The 25,277-nt window shown below is 42.0% G+C and overlaps 2 protein-coding genes across 8 annotated transcripts in view; one reads left to right on the top strand and one right to left on the bottom strand.

Moving 5' to 3' along the window:
• Positions 1–384: 384 nt before the first annotated feature.
• YBX3 (Y-box binding protein 3) lies at positions 385–23,474 on the bottom strand. 4 transcript variants are annotated; one of them, XM_082420296.1, is made up of 10 exons: positions 23,015–23,472; positions 19,239–19,302; positions 18,216–18,249; positions 15,747–15,836; positions 13,731–13,853; positions 10,527–10,736; positions 5,924–6,021; positions 3,612–3,783; positions 2,923–3,022; positions 385–948 (listed from the first exon to the last, which is right to left on the bottom strand). In XM_082420296.1, exons 1-9 carry the CDS (start codon positions 23,274–23,276, stop codon positions 2,957–2,959), a joined length of 1,119 nt encoding a protein of 372 aa, XP_082276422.1. In that variant the 5' UTR covers positions 23,277–23,472; the 3' UTR covers positions 385–948; positions 2,923–2,956. The 4 variants fall into 4 exon arrangements, with proteins under 4 accessions (XP_082276422.1, XP_082276425.1, XP_082276424.1 ...); XM_082420299.1 differs by lacking the exon at positions 10,527–10,736 and having other exon boundaries at positions 23,015–23,474; XM_082420298.1 differs by lacking the exons at positions 385–948; positions 2,923–3,022; positions 3,612–3,783 and adding an exon at positions 4,891–5,004 and having other exon boundaries at positions 23,015–23,474.
• Positions 22,305–25,277, top strand: part of LOC309640917 (uncharacterized protein) — an 81,769-nt gene continuing 78,796 nt past the window's right edge. For 2 of the 4 annotated variants that reach the window (XM_082420408.1, XM_082420407.1), the window contains exon 1: positions 23,638–23,937. The gene's annotated coding sequence lies outside the window, so the exon portion shown is untranslated. Of the gene's footprint in view, positions 22,677–23,601; positions 23,938–25,277 lie in introns of those variants that run through there. The other 2 variants (XR_014252437.1, XR_014252438.1) reach the window with 2 other exon arrangements.

The following is a 25,277-nucleotide window of genomic DNA, read 5'->3' as shown; positions in this document are numbered from 1 at the left end:
TATAAGCACGACACAGCAGTTGGTGCTGAAAACCTCTGCGGTTAGAAGTTCAAGGATATTAGAACTACTAACCCCTTCATTAACCTAAAGGAAGCTGTTAACCGAAATGTAATCAACCATCTCAACCAGGATTAGTCAAGAGCTAAGAGCACCAAACCAAACATGCCTATTGCTGAACTCAGATGTGAACTTGTTCATTCCAAAAACAACCCCATTTCCTATGCTCTCAGCTCATACACCTACATTTACTAAAGAGCGCTATTCCACCTGTACCTTTGGCTCTGAGCTTACTATTCAGCGAACGAAGTGACGAAAAAAGACCAAAAAAAAAAAAGGACAAAACAACTCCAGCTGAGATAGGAAAACATACTTCAGCTATACATCTTTTCCTTTCAAGGGTAAAAATTTTATTTTTGAGGAATTTCATACTGCACATTTTCAAAGAGAGTCACATAAGAAAGCAAACTGTTATCCTCCCCTCATCCTCAAAATAAATAAGAAGGGCATAAAATTTCTTTTTAACTCATGAAAGTTTAGCACCAGCATCCAAAATGAACAAAAAAGGAAAAAAAAGCATTTACTACATATTTTAGATTTCTTTGGTTGGGGGGGGGGGTCTCCCCATGTGGTATTAATATTTCTTCTTTCAATTCATATTACCAAAACAGTAAAAACCAGGAAAAAAATATAAACCTAGTAGCTGCTGAAACCAGGGAGGTTGCTCTCTTGTTGCGTGCAGGCATTCCCAGGATCTCAGCTGCTGGAAAAACTGGCTGACGCTTTCCTTGTATAGCTGTTTGCTTCGTAAAGAATAGTAGTGAGCATTCTAATGTTCACGTCTTGGTTATTAGTCTTCCACTTTATTGCTTGGACGTTTCTTTGGTGTTGGTAAGGTTGCGGTCTGCTTTTTGCTTTATTTTTTGAATGGTCATTAATTCTTTAGGTCACCTGGAAAAAATTCAAATCAAACTTATGAAGAGTGACAAGATGACCAAGAGTTAAAGAATAAAAAGGCAAAAATTATCTGTTTTTTATGTAGTTCAAAAAATCAATTCTCAAAAGCTCTAAACAAAATCTTACACCGTGTATCTTTTATAGATTTGTAAACTGAAACATTAATTTAATGGAAAATTTTTAATAAAACATTTTTATAAACCAGAACAGTCAGTACACAATAGTAAAAATTCTAGAAAATTCTAGAAAATTATCATCATGAAGCCTTTTCAAATAAATGATACTATAGCATTGATAATTCTTCATAATCATTTTAGTGGCTGTACAATATCTCCTAATATGGATATACCACAGTATTTAACCACTTCTCCAACATTAGATTGTAAATAGAAATTTTTTCCCCCTATATTTTGGATTATTTCTTTAGGAACAATACCTAAAAATAATGTTACCAAGTAAAAGTTTATGGCCAAATGATTAATATATAATTCCGTCAGTTAATGTGAGCAAGTGTGAATACGGAATTTATTTCTATAATAAACTGTCCATGCTACCCAGAGATAAAACAGAATATTCTCAGCATAGCAATTGTCTACCTAGTGAAAGGATAATTGAAATCCCAAACCTCTGCATATAAAAGCAGATGGCATTTAAAAAGTAGAAACTTAAAATGATCTCAAAATTTTACAAAATCTGAACAATTTTTGGAAAAATAACACTGCTGCTATGAGCTTTACAACCTGTCTTTCAACTAAAAGCGAAGTCCTTATTTATGTAGTGAAAAGGGCAACAACCAAGAAATACTAAAAACTTAAACTTTCAGGACTTATTAGATGAAAAACCCAGAATGAAACCAACTATGGTTTATAAATTCTTGTAAGACTCGCTGAGCCAGTCTTTCTAGTATATTTCTACCTGTATAAATACAATTTCCAGGATCTTTAACAAGAAGACAGAAAAAAAGCAGGAAGCAACAATGAAGAAAAACAAGCTAACTTTTTTTTTTTCTTCTGGCTGCGTTGGGTCTTTGTTGCTGCACGCGGGCTTTCTCTAGTTGCGGCGAGGGGGGGCTACTCTTCGTTGCGGTGCGTGGGCTCTAGGCACACGGGCTCAGTAGTTGTGGCACACGGGCTCAGTAGTTGTGGCACACGGGCTCAGTAGTTGTGGCGCACGGGCTTAGTTGCTCTGCGGCATGTGGGATCTTCCGGGACCAGGGCTCAAACCCGTGTCCCCTGCATTGGCAGGCGGGTTCTTAACCACGGCGCCACCAGGAAAGCCCAAAACAAGCTAACTTTTATGGAGAGGTTACTCTTTGCCGCGTCCTGCTTAAGCACCTCATATGTGTTATCTCACTAAGTCTTTGCAGCAACCCTAGTGGGGAATCTAGCCAGTATCCTCATTTTACCAGCAGCCGACAGTACCGCTGCAGAGGATAAATCAACTGCTCAAGATCATTCAAGCAAATGACTACTAGCTCCTGCACTGGATATATAAACCCACTGGCTCTCACGTACTACACATACTGCCTCAAAATAATGTTGGTTATCAAAGGGAAAAGGGCAGGAAAAAAACACATTCTTGTTTACTCTACAGATCAGTCTCTGTTATTCAAATGAGGCCTTGTCAGGCACTTTAAAATTATCAAATTGGCCACGAGGTGTCACAAAAGTGAAACTTTCAAAAGTTTTCTGAGGTGGTGATAATAGTTAACAACTGTCTATCTAGAAAAATGAATTTGACTCTCATTAACTCTGTCTGCATATTTGCGTCCCCAATGCCTAGCAAAATAAGATCAGCCTCAGAGATATTTCACCACCAAAGCCGCTCTTTCTCCAGAATCCTGATGGAGATCAGAAAGTTGGCCCAGATGAATTACAGAACTAGTTGAGACTGATCTGTGCTACTGTTGAGAAATCAGTGCTATTTAAAGAGAATATCAGCTCCTGTGCCAGCCGCCCGAGCTCCTACCTGCTGATGGTGAAGGTGCCTGGGGAGCCGGATGTTACTCGACACTGCTCTGCTCGGGGGCTGGAGCCGGGTTCTCAGATGGTGCTTCACCTGCCTTGGTCTGAAACACACAACAAAACCACAAACCAGAAACTAATTGATTCATACGGCAGTGGAAAGTTCAAGACTGAAAGGTCTCACAAGTCGGGATCTGTGAAGGTAAGTCACTGTGCAAAATCTTAACTACTCTTAAAGTATGAGGAAAAAATTAGAACCACAGAAGAATGGCCTCCAGATGGCAACTAAACACCACCACTCTCCATAGCAAAAAGCCATAAAAAATATACAGTTGCTTCCAACATGTGCTGAGAAGCAGGTTCCTCTCTCTAAACGCTGTCTTTTGTTTGGAAAGCTCTAAACGTTCTAGCTAGAATGCTAACTGGTTGAATTCAAATATTTGGTTTGTGATATGTGCAGGGCATTCTCTCTCTCTGTCTCTCTCTATATATATTTATACACACACACACACACACACACACACATGCACACATATATAAATGAACAATGTTATACACAAAAATATATGATACATATTATACATATTTTAAGTCTCAGTTTTCAGATTATAAAACCACTCTTAGAAGGGAATACTAAAGCTTGACATGATTAAGGATGATCTGGCAGCATCCCCTCCAGCTGGCTGGACTCACCTCTTTGCCATCTTGTGCAGGAGCATTAGAAGGACGGGGGCGACGCCGATAGTTATAGGGGCGCCGGTATCCACGGCGAGCAGGTGGCTGGTTTGGACCATTGGCCGCTTGTTGATTCTCTTTATCTTCAGCCTCTCCAACCGCTGGGGCAGGTCGTGGGCGAGGAGGGCCCCTAGAGCAGAGAACACAGGAGAAAAGAGAACAGATGCCCTCAAGAACATCAGGTTTTATTTATTTATTTATTTATTTTTTGGCTGCGCTGCGCAGCTTGTGGGATCTTAGTTCCCCAACCAGGGACTGAACCCGGGCCCTCAGCAGTGAGAGGGCGGAGTCCTAACCACTGGACCGCCAGGAAATTCCCAGGTTTTATTTTTAAAGATTAAAAAGTGAAGGGATCAAGACTTACTGTTAGAATTATGCACAGGCAAGTGGAACAAAGATGTGGTGAAAAAACCCTATCTTTCTGTCATCTTCCCCCTTCACCTGAACACCGTGAACAAACATATACCGAACATACACTATGATCCTACCAGGCACTTTGACAGGCACTGAGGATGGAAAAATTAAAAAAGAAAAGCGCTCCCATATCTGCCCTCCATGGACAGCATGCAGTGGAGTCTAAGGGGATTCGACATGGGAGGCAAACGAACATCGCTCACTGTGTGCCAAAGCCTGTGCTGGTGTGTTTTCACGTTAATTATCTAATTTAATTTCAGGGCTAATTCTGTGAGTTTAAAATTTACAGTAAGAAAACCAAGGGGTTTAAAGAGGGTAAGTATTTGGTTGAACCATAAAGGACTGCTGCTTTTATAGGTCAAAAAAGGTCAAATGCAACTTTGATCACACAGCTAGAGATTGACAGAGCTGGGGTTCACATACACTACTGTCTTTTTTCTGTTTTTCTGAAGACATTTCTATGAAGCCTCTTTTATTTCCAAAGTCCCTTGTAATGAATCATTAGAATGACTATGTCTAACTCTGAAACAAATCTTGGGAGAAAAGAAGACGTAGAGTGTTACAAATCCTTCCCCAAATAATATACTTACTCGCCTCCCAACAAACCCATATTGCCACACTTCAGGGTGGTATGAACGTCATTCGGGAATGAAGCTCCTCAAGGACAGGGTAAAGCAACAGGAAGGCTTATAATATAAAAAGCTTAAAAAGAATCTTAGGGAGTCTAGCCCAATCCAGTCTTCACAAGGGATAAAGCAGCAATAAAATAACACTCCTGCACTAATCTTTTTTTTTTTTTTAAATAAATTTATTTATTTTATGTATTTATGTTTGGCTGCGTTGGGTCTTCATTGCTGCACGTGGATTTTCTCTAGTTGCTGAGAGCAGGGGCTACTCTTCGCTGTGGTGTGCAGGCTTCTCATGGCGGTGGCTTCTCCTGCTGCAGAGCACAGGCTTTAGGCACACAGGCTTCAGCAGTTGTGGCTCGTGGGCTCCAGTAGCTGTGGCTCGCAGGCTCTAGAGTGCGGGCTCAGTAGTTGTGGCGCACAGGTTTAGTTGCTCCGCGGCATGTGGGATCTTCCCGGACCAGGGCTCGAACCCATGTCCCCTGCATTGGCAGGCGGATTCTTAACCACTGCGCCACCGGGGAAGTCCCTCCTTCACTAACCTTAACAATGTTGGTAGTAGTACTAATCGATTGATTTATTGAGGGCTTACTATACCAGGCATCACACTGATTACCTGAAACGCCTTAGTATATCTAACCCTATGACAGCGGTAGGTAGAATATCCCTTACTGTCCACTGCATAAGCTGGTGACTAAGTCTAAGAGGAGTCCTGAAACTTGCCGGAGGAGATACAGCTACACAGGGGCTGCTAATCGTAGGGTGGGGATTTAAACACAGACGATATGATCTGTAGGCTGATTTAACCCCCGCATTAGACCGCCCCGGTTATCAGAATATTCAGTGTCCCAAACACTCGCTGGCAGCCAACTCTCCCTCCATTCATAGCACCACCACCGAATGAATGACCCATCAATTCATTTCCGCTTATCTCGTTCAATATAATAAAAATCCAGTATGACTTTACATCATGGGAAAGTACTCAGAAGTAAATGCTGCTCTGGTACAGGGATAACTAAAAATCCTAATTGTTAAGCAGGGGGAATGCCACACAGCCGTGTGAAAACACAGATCGCAGAGCCCCTCCCACAACTTGGACATACGGTCCAAACAGCCACATCTTCTCATTACATAAGAAATCCACAAAACAGACCTGCAACGTCCTCTTCCATCCTGCTGTCGCTCACAAGTTCTGCAATCGGTCATTAGCTCTTAGAAAACGTTACCTACCTACGGTACCTTGCGCGGTAAGTCGGATTTCGATGAACTGGTCCCTGAAGTTGTGCTCCCTCTGGGACTCCATCCTTCATCTCTCCAATCTCACCCGCCTAGGAGGAGGCAAGGAGAGCTGAAGATGAGTGTCAGGCTACAGGATATGAGACACGGCACACAGTTGCCTTCAGAAATTTTTTTAAAAGGAGAAAATGAAAGGCTTCATTACAGAGCTGGGAACTCTCAATTCTAACAGTGAACTATGTACTGATTAGATCTGTGTGAATGACAGGAAAGAAAGAAAGACTCATTCTCACTAGACAGTCTTTTGCCTTAGACAGTCTTTTGCCTTATCCCAGTACACCTAAATTTATTTTACAATATTAAAAATTTTGAAGTGTTCCATTCACCTCTTGAAAGAAAACCTCTATTACAAAAGGAAATGGAATGATGTACTACACTGGAGCAAAGAGAATCTTTTCAGTCTTTTCAAACTCAGATCCACTCATTCTACAGACTGGGTATCCCTTCAATACGGTAATGGTTTCTACATTCAAAGTTTCCACCACACCTTCACCTCTGATTTCTTCCTTTCACAATTTTTTCCTTTCATCTGTTTGCATTATTTATTGAAGTATAGCATTAAAAAAATAAAATATCCTTCCTTGAGAAATTTATTTTAAGCTGGGGAAATAATATATCGCAGAACTTCAAGGGAAGAAAGAGCTAAAAACTAACAAACAAAAAAACCCACCAACAATCTCTGAAATTCTTTATAATACAGCCACATCTCAATCTTTATTTTTCCCCCTCAAAAGTAATATCCCTTCCTTCTCCGTACTTCACTAAGAAAAGAGAAGCAATTAGAGAAGAATCTGCACGTTCTTTCACCATCAAATCTACCAACCTACTGCATTTGCTTTTTCTTCTCGCATTACACTGATTAAGTGGTCCATGCTCATAGCCAAAGCCAGCCCCTCTTTCTGGCCTGCTAGGGCACTTGAACTCTCAATCCCCCACCCCCTTCTCTCCTCCATCATTTCCTTCCAGGCATATAAACATGTTGAAATAGCACCCATCTTCTCCAACTTTTTTCTTTAAATAATCACAAACTTACAGGACAGCTGGAAGTATAGACTCTAATCCTCAGACTCCATTCGAGTTTCACCAGTTGTCCCAGTAACGTTCTTTACAGCAAAGGGACTCATTTGGAACCATGCCTTGAATCTAGTTGTCTCTTTATCTGAACAGTTCTTCAATCTTTACTTGGTTTTCACAACCTTGACACTTTTAAAGGTTACAGGAGCAGTTATTTTGTAAAACATCCCTCAGTTGGGGCTGTTTGGTGTCTTCTCATGATTTAGCTTATGCACCTTTGGAAGGGAAGCCACAAAAGTGGCACTGGATTCTTCTCACTGCATCCTGTCAGACGGCATATGGTTTCAATCCGTACCGTTACGGACAGTGTTCACTTTGAGAAGCAGTACGGCTCCTCCAGGGTAAGTTTACTCTATCCCCCTTTGTAATTTATGAGGATTTTGTGAAGAAGTACTTTCAAAGTCTATAAATATTTCACTCCTTATCAAATTCAATATATTTGTTTGTCTATATCTGTAAAGACTCATGGTTTTCTATGCTATTCAATGAGTTATAATCTGTTACTATCATTAGTGGCCAATGGGAACCCTTTCCAGCTGGCTCATGGCCTACTGGACGTGTCTCCAGCATTCTTTGAGCACTTCCTTGCTTTCTGGCACAGCAAGATGTTCCAGGCTCATATTGTACTCTCTCTGGCCTGGCTCTGAAATCAGCCGTTTCTCCAGAGGGGCTTCTTTTTATTGGAGAATGGTATTTATAAATGAAAAATCGAGGGCCAGACATGCTCAATGCTATTAACGTGTCATTGACTTCAGGCCATTTTAGTAGGCAGAAATAAGGAACACACACACACACACACACACACAAATACATAGGCACATACACACACTGTAAGTTACACATGCGTAAATGTGTGTATATGTGTGTGTGTGTGTGTGTGGCATATTTGATCTGCCCAAGAGAAGATCTCCAAATGACTTCTGTGTTTCCGCCCAAACCTGGCCTCTCTTCACAAAGGTACCCTTCACTCCTCACACCACACGTTCACTCCATCATCACATGTTGCCCCTTCCATGCTGAAAACATTTCCTAAATCTGACCACTCCTCACACCTCCACTGCTAGCACTCTAATCCGTGCCCGCCTGATCCCCTCTCCACGGGGGAAGTACGTTAGCTGGTCTCCCTACTTCTGCTGCTGCCCCCCGGGGTCTAGCCTCCTTAAACTGTCCAGTGATTCCTCAAATACGTTCCTCCCCTATTTAGATCCCTTAACTGGTTTTTCAGCACATTTGGGGTAGGTCAATAGTTCTTATCTTGGTCTACCCAGCATGCTTGACCTGCCCTAAGACAGCACCTTAATCTCACCTCACCCCTCTCTTCACTCACACCATCCCAAACACATGAGCCTCCCTTACTTCTCTGAACAAGCTGCTGCTTCCTCAGGAACTTTGATACACACACACACACGCACACACACACACACAGAAACAGCAACGAACATGTATAAAGGATAAGCCTTTACTGGAATGACAGAATGGGAAGAGACTGGACAGACAGACTGAGTTTAAACCAAGCTCTACCACTTCTTGCCCGTGTAACCTTAGGTAAAAGTTGCTAATTTTTTAAACTACTCAAATCCCTTCATTTGTAACAACAACAACAAAAATCTGGATACCACTGCCAACTCCAAAAAGCTGTAGGGAAAACTAAGAACTGATTTCAAACATCTGTCCCTTGGTGGATGCCAAACAATGTTGCTCCTTTTCCTCTGTCATATAATTCTTTTCTCACAGACTACAAACAGCTGATTTAGCTCAGTAACCAATTCGACTTATTTTTCAAATATCTAGAATTATTATCTTTAAAAAAATGGAAGTCATCTGGACACTGATATATCATGCTATATTACGTCCTCGGTACAGAAGGGAAATACTATTGGCCTTCATATTTTCATTTTTTTCCTGTTGTGTCCAATAAATTTCACAGTTTTGTATATACAATAGTAGAAAATGTTGGCAAAGACTTTTCCATTTGACCTCAACAATCTCTACCATCTCAGAGATCTCTCTATAGTTTTAAGCCATTACATGGACAACCTGGAAGTAGCCTAAACTATACAGAAGAAAGTTCTACAAATTTTTGTTTGGTGCTGTTGGTTGGCTTAAGCCGACTTCTGTCACTGAACCTTAAACATGGTATGTATTAGAAGGGTTCTAAGGAAAAACTGTTGAAGATTTCATGTTAGCTATTAAATGAGTAAGAATTTCAACCCAAGTTAAGAGAACTAAATGTGGTTACCAGAATATGCACATTTTCAAAATTAGTTTTCAACTTGCTCTTCTGCATCGCACCAAAGAACCCCTTTGCTCTGAACCTCCCATTCCTAAGGTGAAATATACTTTATTTCAAACGATCTAGAAGATAATCATCATATTCTCAAAAAAGTATGATACACACGTATATGCTAATACTAAGAAGGATTATTTCAGGAAGGTACTACTAATGCCCTAAAAATAAATGTGTATTCCAATCTCCCTGACTCTCCCTGTCCTCATTTCCTAGAGGCCCAGGGTGCTGCCCTCTAAAGAAACCTACTATGCCTCATGTACCCAATCTCTCCATATATGTAAGGCTACTTGTTATTTTTAGCACATTTGTCAGGGACAGCTGTTAAAGAGTAGAAGGGGAAAAAAAACAAGAAGCCATGTAGAAAGAACACAGTCATGCATGATAGGAAGGGAAAAGGGCAGCAAAGAACAGACTGAACATAATGTTCAGTCAAAACACTTAGTAAAAAAACAAAAACCAAGGATAGTAAGAGGAAGAAGTTGTAGCTGGTAGTAACTAACAAAAGTGATGTCCTATCCCGAGATTTCCAAGTTTCCTGGGAACTGCAAAGCTGTTAAAAGGCTTATTACTTACAGGTCAAGTTCATGATAGTTGTATCAATATTTTGCAGTAAAAAGGAGAACCAATCGAGAATCAACAATCTCTACTCTGTGTTAGGTTTTCTTAATAATCAACACTATTTCATCTAAATTAAGGACTTTATATAGACATTCTCCAACCTGAGGCATCACACTAAGGTCTTTACCTTTGATTTAATCATCACAACCCCACAGTGAGGCAATTATCTCCATTCAATGGATGGCCAAGTTAACCTCAAAAGCTCACACACGGAGGCAAGATTCAAATCCAGGCCCGCCTGGCTTCAGAGTTCAGTGCTTACACGTACCAGCTGTCTCTACTTTACGTCTCTCTTCCATAAACTAGAACTGTACCCTGTCCACCCAGCGTCCCCGGTTATAGGCACGGCCCAGGTGGTCGTGCTTGTAGAAGTGTGACTAGCATGACTGCTCTGAGAAGGCCGCCTAGTCTACTTTGGAAGCATCGGGAAGGCAAAAGCAAGGTTTGATTTCCGGCCACTGGTGCTGGAGGAGGAGGAGGAGGAGGAGGAGGAGGAGGAGGAGGAAGGACGGAGGGGCGAGGACTGCTGAAGAGGAGCCCCCGGTGCAAGTTTACCTGCGTTCCGTTGGGATGGGGAAAGACCCGGGAGCGGCGGTCAGAGGTCTGTCCCACGTGGTAAGGCGGGAAGCGCCGCGGGTACTGGGGGCGGTACTGGGGGCGGTACTGGGGGCGGCGCCGCTGACTCAGGGCCCCAGCGAGCTGCCCGTCAGCGGCGGAGGCGCCAAATCCTTCGCTGCCGCTCCCTTCCTCCTCCTCCCCAGCGCACTAGCGAGGCAAGGAAACAGAGGTTCAGAAGACTCTTCGGCAAGATGAGAACCAAAGAGTACCATGTAGGGTGAATGTCAACGGAAGAAAACAATCTCTCCCCCAAAGGGACAATCCCGTCTATTAGACGGACAAAAATGCATTTAACCCAGATTATCAGGTGATTACCTGGGATAAACCACATTTAGATTCAAGTAGATCTGCGCACATAAAATACCAAGAAGCAGAAAGGCAAGTGCAATCAATCTCTAACGAATTTAGTTCCCATCTAATTAGAATTGGTGAATACCAGTTGACCAGCCACCCAAAAAACATATACAAGTTTAGAATATTTAGTTCCACCAAATGTGTCTCCCCCAACATTGGCCATCCACTGGGGCAAAGGCAAGAAAAATATGTTTTGTGGTGTTATCAACAGGTTGGTCCTAAGTGGTTTGCTTCCTGGAGCAGTTCTCAAAGTAGGGATGGGGGGCTCTCTGAAACCCTTCCCAGGGGGTTATTGAGATCAAACTATTCTCATAATGCTGGTAAGATGCTATCTGTCTTTTCCCCTCTCATTCTCTCATGAGTTGGAGGGGGAGGGGAATCACCCAGAAACTACAGTGACACGTGGCTTCTTGGCAGCCCCAATGCAGAAGGAGCTGTGAGAATCCAGTTGTCTTCTATTAAACCGGAGCTCAGTGATTTACAAAAACATAAAGCAACACCACTCTTCTCAGTTAAAAAATATACTTTTCATGAAAAAAATGTTATTTATGTTTATAAACAATGAGCTTATTTTAAATAAACTAAATCTTTTAAATTTCTGCTTTACTTTCTAATACAATAAATATTAATAGGTATAAACACACATAAACAAAAACTCTGGGATCCCATATTTAAGCATATAAATGTGTCCAAAAACCAAAAGAGAACCACTGACTTATGGCATGATTCTCTTTATATGTTTAGGAATAAAGTTTTAATTGCACTTTAATAGACAGTAGTAAGTAATAAATACAGTTTCTGAATATAATAAACCTTATTAACAAAGGGAAGTACTGACTCATTTTATATTTTTTCCTGTATTTAAACTACCCTATCATATACTAATATTTTATATAAAAAAAAAAATAAGCAAACAGCTAAATATCCCTCAAAGAATTTTTTATTTCAAATCCTACTTTACAGGGGGATTGCTATGCCAAAGGTAGTCTTAAGGGAAGCAACTATAATTTTAAAAAATGAACAAATTTAAAATGAACAAAATAAAATGACTGACATTGGGGTTGAGGATATTTAAGATTTAGAGCCCTCCAGAACAAAGCTCACATGGGCAACCCAATTCCCAAAGAGGAAAAGCTTCAACTACGGCCTCAACTAGTCTAATTTCAGAAAAACCAAGCCATTCTACAATTTAGAAAGCCTGTATCAGGTACAATCCCCAAATATGTAAAGACATATTAGCATAGAAAATGTTCACCAAAATAGTAAGGTTTTCTCTTTAGGTTTTCTGTATCTCTTGAGTCTTCTATAGCCAGATCTTTTGTTAAGAGTTTTACAAAATAAGAACAATGGCACCACCACTACCAAACATACTCAATAAGCTGTTAGGACTTAAAGACAGCACAACAGAAAACCTTCATTTATGTTTACTTTCAGAATTTTGATAATTTTATTTCTAAATAACTTTCACATGCATGACTTCAGAATTTCCAGCTGAGGAGAAAAGCCTTCAAAGGAAAAGTTTTCACTAAAGGTTTTCGCCCACTTTTACTTCTGAATTAACCTAGAAATCAAAATAATTACAACTAGAACTCCGTGAATCTGGTGAACTTGAAAGACTAAATGCTATGGTAGCTCATTTCTACCACCCCCTACACAGCTTATTTTTAAAAATCACATAGGATAAGCAAAACATGGGTAAGAGAAATATAGAAATAGAAAAACAAGATGTCACAAGGAATCTGATAAAAATCAGTTTGGGCTGTGTGTGAAGATGACAGAATGAAGAGAGGAAGCATTTAGGTAAGCAGAAAGATATTAATCTATCAAAGTGTAGAGATAAATCATTCTCAATCTGCAAATACTTTCTTCCGGTGAGATTTTTCCAAAGTTTCCCTTGGATGTTATACATAGCCACAATCCTGTGCTCACAAAGCATCTTGTGATGCTAAACCTTCTTCTTATCCTTCAGACAGACTTAGCGTTCGGATTTCATTCCACAGTACCAATCCCAGGTACTAACTCTAGAAACATCAAAAAATGACTCGCATAAAATAGGATCCTCACGACCACAAACTGGACGGGAGTCTTTTTGGGTGCCTTGAGAATACTTTAAACTGAGCCTCCTAAGAAAACTCCAGCCGGACTTGGTTGTAAGCCCTTCCACCTGGATTGTTACCAATCTAAAGAACTAAAAATCCAGAGCATTACTTATTGCTTCTTTACTTTGAAATGATGGGAAATGCAATGCTAAATAAAATAGCTACGTAACTGAGGCAAATTACTTGATATTTCTGTGGCCAGCACTGTTCATCACTTATTCCCGAGCCATTCCCCATTCCTCCTTGCCAACCAAAGGCTGACTTTCTTAGACGTTAACAAGGTAGGAACAACAGATTCAAGCCAGTCACAGGAATCCCGGTCCCCTTTCCCAGTGAATGCTGCACGACGCGGTTCTGGCTGGGTAAAAGAGCCAAAGAAAGAGAAAACCTTTTTGACAACCTTGGCACAGCAACCTTCATTAAGCCTTCTTGTTACAAGATAATTAAATGACTGTTCCTTGCAGCCAAATACATACAAACTGATACAACTGCTGAATGGCAAGTTTCCCATAAGACCAGTAGATACAGATAAATTCTGGACATGAAAAATTTCCCGTCTCCGCCCCCCGGCCAAAAAAACCAGTGTGTCTCCAGGAGAAGATACAGCATTTATGTGCTCCAAGGATACACACTTGAGTTTAGATGTGTGCATTTCTTCAATCACTGATTAGGGAGACAGACAACGTACATTACGGGGCGGTCCACGGCGTCTGCCGTAGTAGCCGCGTCTGTAGCGGCGCCGATCTGCAGCATATCGGCTCCCTTCCACGGGAACACCGTCCGGGCCAGTCACGTTGGCTGCTTCTGCACCCTGAGAAAGGGAAGAAGCAAAGACAGCCTCGGAGTTAAAAAGAAGCCAAAAGCACAGCCTTAGATAGCCAGAGGGTTGAAGACTGGCAGAACATACTAGAGATTCCTTCGGTGACCTAAAAAACACACCCATGTTTTAATAAGGTGAGCAAGGTGCTTGACGTCCTGATTTAAATGGTATACAGCTTGACACCTGAAACTAACACGACACTGCTAATCAACTATACTCTAACATAAAATAAAAAGTTAAAGAAATAGTAATAATAAATGTATACAGCTTGTCTGCTTCCACAACCTTTGCCTTCTTGTTTGATTCAAGAGCAGTATATATCTGTTTAAGGAACACAAACTGGTAAATATAATGCAACTGTAACAAAGGAATGCTAGACCAGGAGGAATATTCCTCACTGGAAAATAACTGAGATAATGTTCTCTTCCTAGAAAATGTTGAAACCTGTGTTACTCTGCGAGGTACTAAGAGAATCCACTCGTGGGCTCACATGGCTCTGTCCAGCACTGAGCTACTGAGAGGGAAACTTCTCCCAGCTTGGCAGCAGCAGGAATGAACGGTCCTTGACTTAGCGTCCGCATATATACACAGTGTCCACAAATGTAGTCCCTCTCTAAACCTTCTTCTTATCCTTGAAACAGACTTAGCGTTCGGATTCTCATATGGACAAATGGATAAAGTAATGCTTCAAAAGTATAAAAAGTTCGGACAAAGGAGATTCAAAAGAGCGCATTTCCCACTCTACATCAATTTGTATAACCTCAAATTCTGAAAATATACAGAGGTAAAATTAACCTGGCAAAACAAAATTTTAAGAGTTGGGTGAGACATTAGAGATCATTACAGGCCAGCATTTGCAGGTAGATAATTTGAAACTCCAAGAGGTTTGCAAGATAACCTGGGGATCACATTGGTAAAGAAATCATTTAAATTTCTACATTAGGTGGAATAAAGTTGTTGTTCTTTCAAAGCAGAAAACAGTTTGAGAGCTGCGAAGAATATGGACTATGGAATGAATGGTGTATATGTGAAAACAGCACTCATTTGGGAGTGAACTAGTCATTCACTCAGCTTGTAGTTCAGCTGCCACGATCAGCCTCCATGGCAACAGTACCATATATGGCTTTAAAATGTTTTTATTCTTATCCTATATTGTTTTACTGATACCTAGAATATGCTGTTGATTAAAAACAAAGCATAAAGGACACTACTAATATTGGAATTAAGTATATAACAGTATAAAAAAAAAAATCTGTAGATGCGCATCAAGATGACCCATTAGCTTCTTGGCCTGTTCTTCATCTGAAGACGGTTGTTATACGCTCTCTCAAGATGCCTCTGGCTTTCCAAAACCCAAGCCAAAGAGAAAACACAATGATTATATTTGATTTGAATCTTCTTTTATTGAGATTAAAACATTCTTTACTGTGTATTATTTGTGCAGAAGTGCTTATAAATCACAGCCTAAAAACTTTACTCTTAGAAAAAGATATCCTTGTTTTTTGCTTCTTGTGTTTTTTGGTTTCCTATTATGCACATGTTAACTTTTAAGAAATAAATGTTATTTTAAAAACCCTAAAAAGAGATATCTTTTGCCCCAAAGCAGCTTTTATCTATTTTTAATACTATAAAACAGTTTAATTTTAAACTGCACTTGAATATACATTTGGTACCAAAATAAAATGTCATCTTATACCTTGAGAAATTAGCTTTTCCTTCCATGATTAAATAGGGTTCATCGTTTATTAAAATAGAAATTAAGATGTTCTTTTGTACTACATCAAACAATGCACATAATGACAAATTCATAAAGGGCTGAGAGACCGTTTACTATGCAAGAGAGTTGTGCCAGCACCCTGGATACCCAGCCACAATTCCTCTCACCTTCTCTCCTTCAACCACATCGAACTCCACAGTTTCTCCATCTCCTACACTGCGCAGATATTTCCGTGGGTTATTCTTCTTGATGGCAGTCTGTCAAGAGAACAGAAAATTTTAAATGAAGTATGTGTCAAAACTGGCCACAGATTTCATTGCTCTCAAGTTTACTGGCTATACCGAAGAAATTGTTGATCTAACATTACTTTTAAAAATTACTCTCCCAACTAACCTGGATCTCCAAAACAACAAAAACGAAACAAAAAACAGTATAAAACTATGTTCCACATTACTGTCTTGATTCATGTTAGCCTTCAAAATTCATCTTGGTAGTTGGGTTAAACAGAATGTGCAGTTGCAGCCTGATGAACTAGTCGTGATACTGGATAGATGAGCTCCCTCACTCTGTTAAGTGTCTTAGATTCAGACTATATCTCCATCAGTGCAGGGGGCTGGTGGCGGGATGCCTTCATGAAATCTTACATACACACATAAACACAAAAATACGGGGACACAGATCTCTGTACACAAGAGAAACTGCTAACCTCGAAGAAATTTTAAAAATGCCAAGGGGATAAATATTTCCGTCAGAATATACGAAATTACCTCAAGAACAAAACATTGCTGATCGCCTTCTCCCCTCCCATTTTACGGATGAGGAAACCAACTGGAGGCTGATAAGGGACTTATCTGAGGTTATAAAAATACAGCCCGGCGGAAGAGGAGGGGAGATGGGGGACATTTATACCCCTTGTACTGTAACTCTATGATATTTATTCAAATTTTTCTCATCACACCATTAGTATGTCAACTTATCCCTACACACTCCCTGATAATACATTAAAAGTTAATGAAGATGTTATCCTGCATTGAACATCTGCACCTAAATATCTGCTTATGACTAGGCCTCTCTTCTTCATTCAGTGGAGGGAAGAGAATAATTCCTGCAACGAATTCCCCATTTCTTTAGCTGGTATCTCTAAATAGTTAAAGGGGCTCTGAGTTTCTATGGAACTAGGTCAACCTTATTTTATAAAGCGATTAGGCATGTGTAATCCAGCCCTTCCCTTACTCTGAGTAGGAGGGAGGAAAAAAAAAAAAAAGAAATGAGCCAATAGGGCAGAGACCTCACCCAGAGAGGAAAAAGGCAGCTCAGGACAGGATATACTCGCAGGCCTTGAACCCTCAGCCGGTCCAAAAACAGCCCCTCCCTGCCGGCTCTTCCCTTTTTCCTGTTAAACTGGGCAAGCCTCAACACACTGAGGTGACTCACCGCCCAGCTTCACAGGGGGCTGGAATCAGGTCAGTGAAGCTGGCCGTGGGCACAGAAACTTGTGAGGTCCTTTTACTCCAGCAGTCACCAAAAGGCAGCGTTCTTACCCCAAAAGGTCTATTAACCCCTAGGTGTTATAAGCAACACTCCCCTTAGGTCTGTTATGACTTTAAAAGTCCTTGTGTCTGAACCAATCTACTCCAGTTACCCAGGAGCAACTGAAATATAACTGATAGAAACCACAACCAGAGAGCTTTTTCTTAGCTATCACTCTCGCCAGTCACCAAACTCCACCCCATTATGCACACGATCCTGAAAAGAAGGAAACAAAAACACAGAAAACCAGACGCTTGACAGAGCCCTGGAGGTGAACATGCTGGTATTGGTACCTGCCTCTGCACTTCTTTGTTGTTATACACTGAGAACTGCACACGTACGCGAGACAATTCACTGAACACTAAATATACAAAAAGAACAGTAAGTGCACATAATGCTTCTTTTAACCTATTTTTCCAAGCAAGTCCAGGATACAGAACAACAGAATAACATCCTAGGCTAAGAATGTAAAGAAAGACTGAGCTTCCTGTACAGAGAAGCCCATGTTTTCCATATTTTACCCATTTTCTACATTTCCTTTGAATCTAGGGGGCTGCGGGCCTTCCTGACCTGGACATGAGCTAAGCGTGTCTCGTTCTCGCAGGAGAGAGGACTATCCTGGGAGTTGGGAGTTTCCTAATGTCTTAGATACACACACCCTAACCATCTGCTTCACTGTGCTATTTACTTCAAGTTCAAGCTGCTCTGATGGAGGAGCCTTAACCAATACACAGCCAGGCGCAAGGAAGACGGGGTCCAGCCCAACACAAGGAAGAACCACAGTCAGGGAGCATAGGATGCTAACATGGAAACAGAAGGGCTTTAGCTAAAGACTCAAAGGCATTAAAAATTAGAAAGTGGTCTGATTATTACTTCATGAGACTGCAAAAATAAAAACTGTCTGGAAACAGTTAATATGATGGGACAGAAGAGCTTATGTGCAAATCTTAAAATGTAGAACTGGGCTCTCTTGCCAAAATAAAGTCCCAGAAAGAGTTTTGAGTAGAACAATAATGCGTAGGACTTCACTTTGGGAAAGGGATAATAGCACATTACAGACGCCCCTCTCCTCACAGAGCAAATGTCACACTTATCATCACTCTTACCTGATGTACGAATACATCTTCTTTGGTATCATTTCTGTTGGAAGACAAAAAGCTCACAATTAAAGGGACTAGGTATGTGGAAAAACTTAAAAGAACAGTTTAGATCCTAAGACCTCAAAACACAGCATAAATGTTTGTTTCTCCTCTAAACTCAACTCAGATGCCTCAGATCAATCCTCCTTAAAAACTTCTAAACCCAAAAGCTATCCATCTCACTCCTCCATACGACCACAGTGCTTGGACCCAAGCATACAGATTCAACCTACAGAAACATCCCTTTCCTCTCATCTCTCTCTAAATCACATGGTGTGTAACCAGAGCCCTAGATTTCCCTCCCAGCGAAAGCAAAGCAAGACAGCTAAAAGGACAGGGCACAGCTGTGAACTAGGCTCTCCTTACACTGAAACCTAAAACACCCCCCCCCCAAACTGCCACCACCCACCAAAACATACAAGGAAGAAACTGGAGGAATTTTTTTAAAAAGGGGGGCCTGGGAGGGGGAATAGAGAAAAGGATGGTATCATATAAAAACATCAGAATACCCCCATAGCTTACAGCTGTGTTCTCATTCCTATATGGTTAGAAGTTACCATGGTTTAAAGAAAACACTACGGTTTCTACAGGACTTGGACCAGACCTGGGTTACAGATCCAGCTCAGTTACTCACTAGTTGTGCGACCTTAGGAAAGTTGCTTACCCAGTCTAAGACTCCACTTCTCCATCTGTGAAACTGTGGATACCAACTCAATTATCCTGAGGCCCTTCCCATTTCCCATTCATCCTCCCCACCGCCACCTTTTTTTTCTTTTAATGACTAGATTGTATAAAATAAGTACTTAACAATGTTTTAGAAAGGTATTTTAATTAATGTTTAATGATCAGTAGCTTAGAAATGAGAATATTTACGGTGCTCAGAAATCTGAAAACTTACACAAGCCATTCATAAAGTATGGGAAAAGACACCAACAGCAGGTGCCACAGCATGAGTAGGTATTTAAAACATGTAGAGGTGCACACACCTACCGATTTATAAATCCGTATCCATTTCTGACGTTGAACCATTTGACAGTGCCAAGGACTTTGGTGGCTAAAATAGGATTAAACAGATAAATTAGTATCTGACCTACAAAAAGATAAAGCTCATACCACTAAGGTCTTGATAGCATTATTTAAAGCCTAAACATACCCGAGGAAACCATTAAAAGCTTAACTCAAAGTATACTGGGAGAAGAAAATGGAGCAAGTGAAGCTATCACAGGGAAATACTTTTCAGAAAGAATAAACCTTTCTTCCTCATGAAACTTTTCAATAAAGTCCTAAGATAAGGAGTGGTCATAAGTCTATACAATTCTGCCATAATTAAAACTGAAAAACACTGCTTAAAGAAAAACGAAGCAAAACACACTCTTTAAAGCTTTACAACAGAAAAATGTTCTAAGTGCAAAAGAAGGGTCACAACGAAAACAACTGTAGACACATGAACAAGGTAAGTACCGACCACCTAACACATCACTTTCATCACACTTTGAAATAGCCGGCAAACTACATAGTGAAATAGTAGCTCCTTGTTAATAGCTCATCTACAGGGACCTGAAGAAACTTGTCTGGGTGCCAGATGGGGGCCTATCAAAGAAGTGGAGAGTAATAATAGAACTGAGGCCGGCTCAGCCCAGTTCTGTACTTACCACCCTGAGACATGATGTAACAGGCCTCTTCAAACCAGTGATGAATTTGGGATTCTGTTTCATTGTTTACCCTACTCTCTCCATTTGGTGGGAATCAAACCCTCAGCATTTTCTTATCACCTCCTCCCCTTTAACTTGATTATTGTCTCTACTTTCCCTCATGAGTAGGACCATTTCTGTAGAATGCCAGATCTTAATAGAACTCAAGAGAAGGAATCTAAACAAACAGTATGGTCATAGAGTTTATACTTCGTAGATTCATATTTGTTTCAGCCATTTATTATTTTAGATGACTCCCCTGAATCAACTGTGAATACCAAATCCAGTACCTCTAGAAATGCCTATGCCTAAATTTAGGAAAGGCATAAAGCAATTATCAAAACTCAGTGCAACAGGAAATGTGACAATAGAGTACCTTTAAAGAAGAAAAAAGCTTAGTAGAAAATAAAAGTAACAATTAACATTAATGCATGCTACCTTTCTATGCGATATAGAGTGTTTAATTTCCAAGGATAAACAATGAAGATTTGGCTTTTAAATTCAAGACTAAAACAGTAATTAGGACTTACTTTGCTGTGGGCAGGGTTAGTTCTGAGTTTTGCTAGATTGATATGCTTGGGGAAGTATTTTAGCTCTTTGTAAAAAAAAAGAAAAACAAAAAACTCTTTATGCCTTCAAAGTCATTCAGCCCACCATTTACTGAGGAATCTCCAGCTCTTAGGCTAAGTAAGGAAGATCTCTCCAATGAAGAGATTAAACTATTAAAATCTTCAGTTTTAGGTCATTTAAATTAGAGCAGCAGGGCAAAGAGGAAAAAAACATTCTATGCTTTGGATCCAAATGTACACAGAAGACTGGTTTTGATAAATCATATGCTTTTAAATCGCACATTATTTCAAATGATATGCTTTTTGTGTCTCCCTTCATTTGCCCCAAAATTAATGACCTAGAAAAATATAAGGAAAATATAAAGTTAGGAACTCTTTTTGATTCATTTTCATATAGTTAATGTCTATAGGCACTGTCAAAGGCATAATCTTGATTAAAAAAGCAACACTAAGAGCGAGAAAGGTGAAAGTGATTTTCAAGTATAACTTCAATCCAGGCTGAAGGTTATTTTTACTCCCACTGTAGTTTTAAAAAATTTCCTAATTCCACAAATATTGCTAATGACTTCATAAGGCCAAACACATCCATGCATTCTTCTTGCTTTAAAACCATAAACTCACTTTATATACACAGAACGGGAAGTGGGGACGGAGGAAGACCATCAGGCTTCATTAGGAGGGAAGTTTTCCTTCAGTCCTGTCAACTACTTTCCCTGGCCTGTGGCTATGCACTGAAGTTTAGAACCATTTGTAAAAACTAGAATGTGAGAATCCCAAACCAGAATTCCATTTCAGTCAGCACTGTGCCTGGCACATTTTAGGTACCATGTGCTTGCTTGGCTAAGGAAAGGAGATGGCAGAACACACTGGACAGAGATAGTATTGAAATGTCATGCAGAAGGCTGTCCTTGCTTTTGAGAGTTGGAATGACAGTGGAAAGATCCAAGACCTCCAGACTCATCATCACCACGGATGTGCCTTAAGAGCAGTTGGTGGTTGAGGAAATTGATTGATCTGGTTCTTTCATCTTTAAAGATATCTTCTTCAGTTTAAAATTCAGGAGTTTAGTTAGATCCAGAAAGGTACAAGGATCAAGCGAAAAACTGCAAAATTTCCTTTATGCGAAAATCAGTCAAATTAAGAATATATCCTAACACTGCTTTGGATAAGCCAAGGTTGTCTCTCTGACATTTTGCATGGAAGTGTTCCAAGACACACTTGTTGCAAACAATATCACAATAGGACACGGACTGGACTGAAGCAACTTTTAGCCCAGCGAAATGAGGCTTATTTTGTTTCTTAACCTGCGCATGTTACATTTAGCACGTTGTTTGACAGTAACTGAGTAAAATTCAGCCCTGTGGGGAGGAGGAAAAAACAAAAAAACATGAAAACAGCCCTCTCAAGGCAGGAAACATGGAATCATATTAAACTTTCTTCACGTTATTCCCCCAATTTTCTTCCTAGAAAATTGCGCAGGCAAGGCTCAGAGAGATCAAACACGCCCCATCCAAAATACTGAAAATTTCTCGGAAGCATCCTACACCATCTCTGACCTTCCCCGTTTAATAAAAAGAGGGAGTGATAGAGCACACGCCCTCTGTGAGCTTGTTTTAAGGCCTCACACAGGGCGTTACTTAAGGAGAGAAGGCTGAAATACTCGACAAAACCAACAACGACCACAGCCATCCTTTGCGATGCTCTGCGCCCCCCACCCGACCTGAACACCTCAACTTCCGAGCTCCCTCCCTAAGTTACGAGTCCCAAGATAACGCTGTTGTGAACCAACGTCATACCCGCGCTTCCGACGAAGTTTTTTCAGCTGCTGCACCAAAGGCTTTCCCACAATCCAGGAAGAAGAGAGTGATTGGTAAACACTTCAGTGGTTCACTGCAGCAGCGGGCACAGAGAGGGAGGAGGACGCAGGACTAAGACCCAAGTTTCCCGGAGAGGATTGCAACACCTCTCCGCCGGCAAGTGGCCGACAGAAGCATGGCCTCGTTCCCGCGCCCCCGTGGGAAGGGCGTCAGGGACAGACACCTGAGCCTTCCCAGCAAGAAGCCTTTCCACTTTTCCCTCCCCCGTCTCCTCTGAGCGCCTTCCTCTCCCCGAAGGAAATGCTCTCCTCACCCAGATACTACGCGAAGACTCCAAAGTCCCCGTCCCACGTGGGTGCCTGTCCCATCCCTACATCCACATCCATCCCAACCCCGTGTCCTCTCTCTCGACTGCCGCTCCTCTCCCCGTCGCACCGACGGATGCTTCGCCGCGGGATGCGACAGGGCCCGCCTAAGGGGCCCGAGTTAAGAACCCAATCTCCGGGCCCAGGACCAGGAGGAACATGCTCGGGCGGCCGGGAGCGCAGGGCGCCGCGCGCTCGCTCAGCAGCGCCTGCGGGACCGCGGCCACCGGCGGCGGGGACCCGACGTCCCCGGGGACCCCGTGCTGTCAGCGATTCCCCCCCCCCCCGTCCCGGGCAGCCCCCACCCTCCCGGGCCTGACTCACCGAGAACTTTCTTCTCCGCGTCTTCACTGCCCGCGGCGGCCGAAGAGGCGGGGGCCGCGGTGCCCGGGGCCGCGGGGGCTGCGTCCCCGCCGGGGTTGCCCGCGACCAGGGCGGCGGGCGCCGGGGCCGGGGCCTGGGGCGCGCCGCCGCCGCCGCCCGCCGGGCTCTTGGGCGCGGGGTCCTGGGGGGCCGCGGCGGCCGCCTCCGCCGGAGCCTGCGGGAGGGTGGTAGTGGTGGTGGTGGCCTCGCCCGCCTCGCTCATGCCGCCTCCTCCGCTCTCCCTCGGGCGCCTCGGTGGCGGTTGGTCGGCGGTTAGCGCGGCTGGAGGTCGCGGCGGCCGGGGCTCGCTCTTCGGGAGGCCGGTGCGGATCTCGAGGCGCTGGCGGCGGAGGCGGCTCGAGCTCTCGGGCTGCGCGCTCGCTCTTGGGCTCCTCGTTGGATCTTACTGCCCCAAAAATGGCCCCGCTCAAGTTTTTCTAGGCGGCGCACGGGCCGGGGAGGGAAGAGGGTGGGGAGAGTTGGCTACGGAGTTGGGCATCGACTTCATTAGCATTTAAAGGCGCCCGCTGCCCTTTCCGCCCGCCTAGCGGCGCGGGAGGGAGCGCCGGGGCCGAGGGGCCGGGGAAAGGAAGGCAAGGGTGGATCTGAGCTTTGGCAGGCTGCTCTGGAGTCTTCTGCGGAGCACGCGCTGCCGTCCCTTTGTTGGAGCGAGGCAGCGGGGCTCTCCCTCCTCGCCACATCTTCCAGGAGGGGCAAACTAGGGCATCCAAATGACGGGGCGCTTGTCTCTCCCAAACGCTCGTTCTTAAATCCTTTCTAGTTACCCATTCAACGTTATGAAGCACCAGAAACCGTTTCTGATACAGCAATGAGGAGCTGGAATACTACAATCTTAAGGCTATTTGGCTACTTCCTCCTGAAAGGTAAGTTACGGATGATTTCGTCTATGAGCCACAGGTGAGGAAACTGAAGTTCAAACCTCCGAGAATTAATGTCAATATCAGTTTACGGCAATGTAACCGGCAGCAAGTAACGAGCTGTTAATATGCATATAAGAATATTAGGGGAAAAAATGAATAAATCCACATCCCACCTTCTGCTCTAATTACCTCTGCCAGCTGGTGAAAACTTAAGCAATTGAGCTCTCTGAGCCTCAGGGAGGAGAGCTACCGAGAAACAGATTACCCAATAAACGGTATCCTGAGTCTGAAGCGCCCACATGGCCTTTAGAGAATGGACTGGATTATGCTAAACACCGGCCAGAGGGACTGTGCCCTGCACTCAACAACTACTGTGATACAGGGCTGTTAAGTGCTGCTCTTAGTTAACGGAGTCAACTTGGACTAGGTGTTCAACGTCCCAACGTCAGTTTCCTCCTTTATGAGAGTTTCTCCAAGGTACCACGGAAAGTAGACGGGATTATCATATGTAACTCCAATGTCTGATCCAACAAAAGCTCCTTGTTTTCATTCCCTATTCTCCTAAACCATTTACCCTGTTTTTTCCCCCTGTAATTATGTGTTATGTGGCTACATCAGGAGGCTATCTACCAAGTGTATTTCCTCACTGTATCTACACTTGTTACCACTGTATCCATCACAGAGCTAGAACACAGTAAATGTTTCCAACACTTTCCAAACTCAATTACTTGTCAACAATTCATTATCAATAATTATAAAACTATCCTGCCTTATTACTTTCTTACTCCATCCATGAAAAATAAAACCTAAACAAAATTCTTAGGAAAAAATTAGCAAAATATGGAATATCTGACTTTTCCATGTAACTCATCTATATTTTTAAAATTACAAAGAGGTAAATGTTAGATTCATATTTTAGTTTGACTTCAATATGGACCATACAGTGAAAATTACATAGGTGTGTAAAAAAATTTTTTTTTAATTTAAAAATGCTGGTCCAGTTCTAAGTGTGATTAAATTATTTCTTAATTTTAAAGAGTGTAGTCTTAATTACGATTAAATAATATGCATGATTTATTCTGGTGAGGACTGGCCATTGACTTTCTTATCTAACAAAATGGTTATCATTGCTATGCAGAACTGGATTGCAAGGGGAAAAAATGAGAGGACTTGAATTCTTCAAACTCCAATCTAATAGCCAAGCCCTTAAAAAATATATGTATAAATCCCACTACTGGGCATATACCCTGAGAAAAACCATAATTCAAAGGAGTCATGTACCACAATGTTCATTGCAGCTCTATTTACAATAGCCAGAACATGGAAGCAACCTAAGTGTCCAT

Source organism: Balaenoptera physalus (assembly GCF_965194825.1).
Source record: "Balaenoptera physalus genome assembly, chromosome: 13".
Taxonomy (NCBI): Eukaryota; Metazoa; Chordata; class Mammalia; order Artiodactyla; family Balaenopteridae; genus Balaenoptera; species Balaenoptera physalus.
This window is presented reverse-complemented; position numbering and strand designations above follow the sequence as displayed.

What these genes read in the sequence shown, in the direction of transcription:
- YBX3 (XM_082420296.1), bottom strand. Translation starts at nt 23,276, where the DNA reads ATGAGCGAGGCGGGCGAGGCCACCACCACCACTACCACCCTCCCGCAG. An exon ending in ATGTGGTTGAAGGAGAGAAG is followed by an intron (nt 13,854 to 15,746) that starts GTGAGAGGAATT and finishes TCCCTTTCTCAG; the next exon opens with GGTGCAGAAGCAGCCAACGT. An exon ending in CTGCACAAGATGGCAAAGAG is followed by an intron (nt 3,023 to 3,611) that starts GTGAGTCCAGCC and finishes TGTGTGTTTCAG; the next exon opens with ACCAAGGCAGGTGAAGCACC.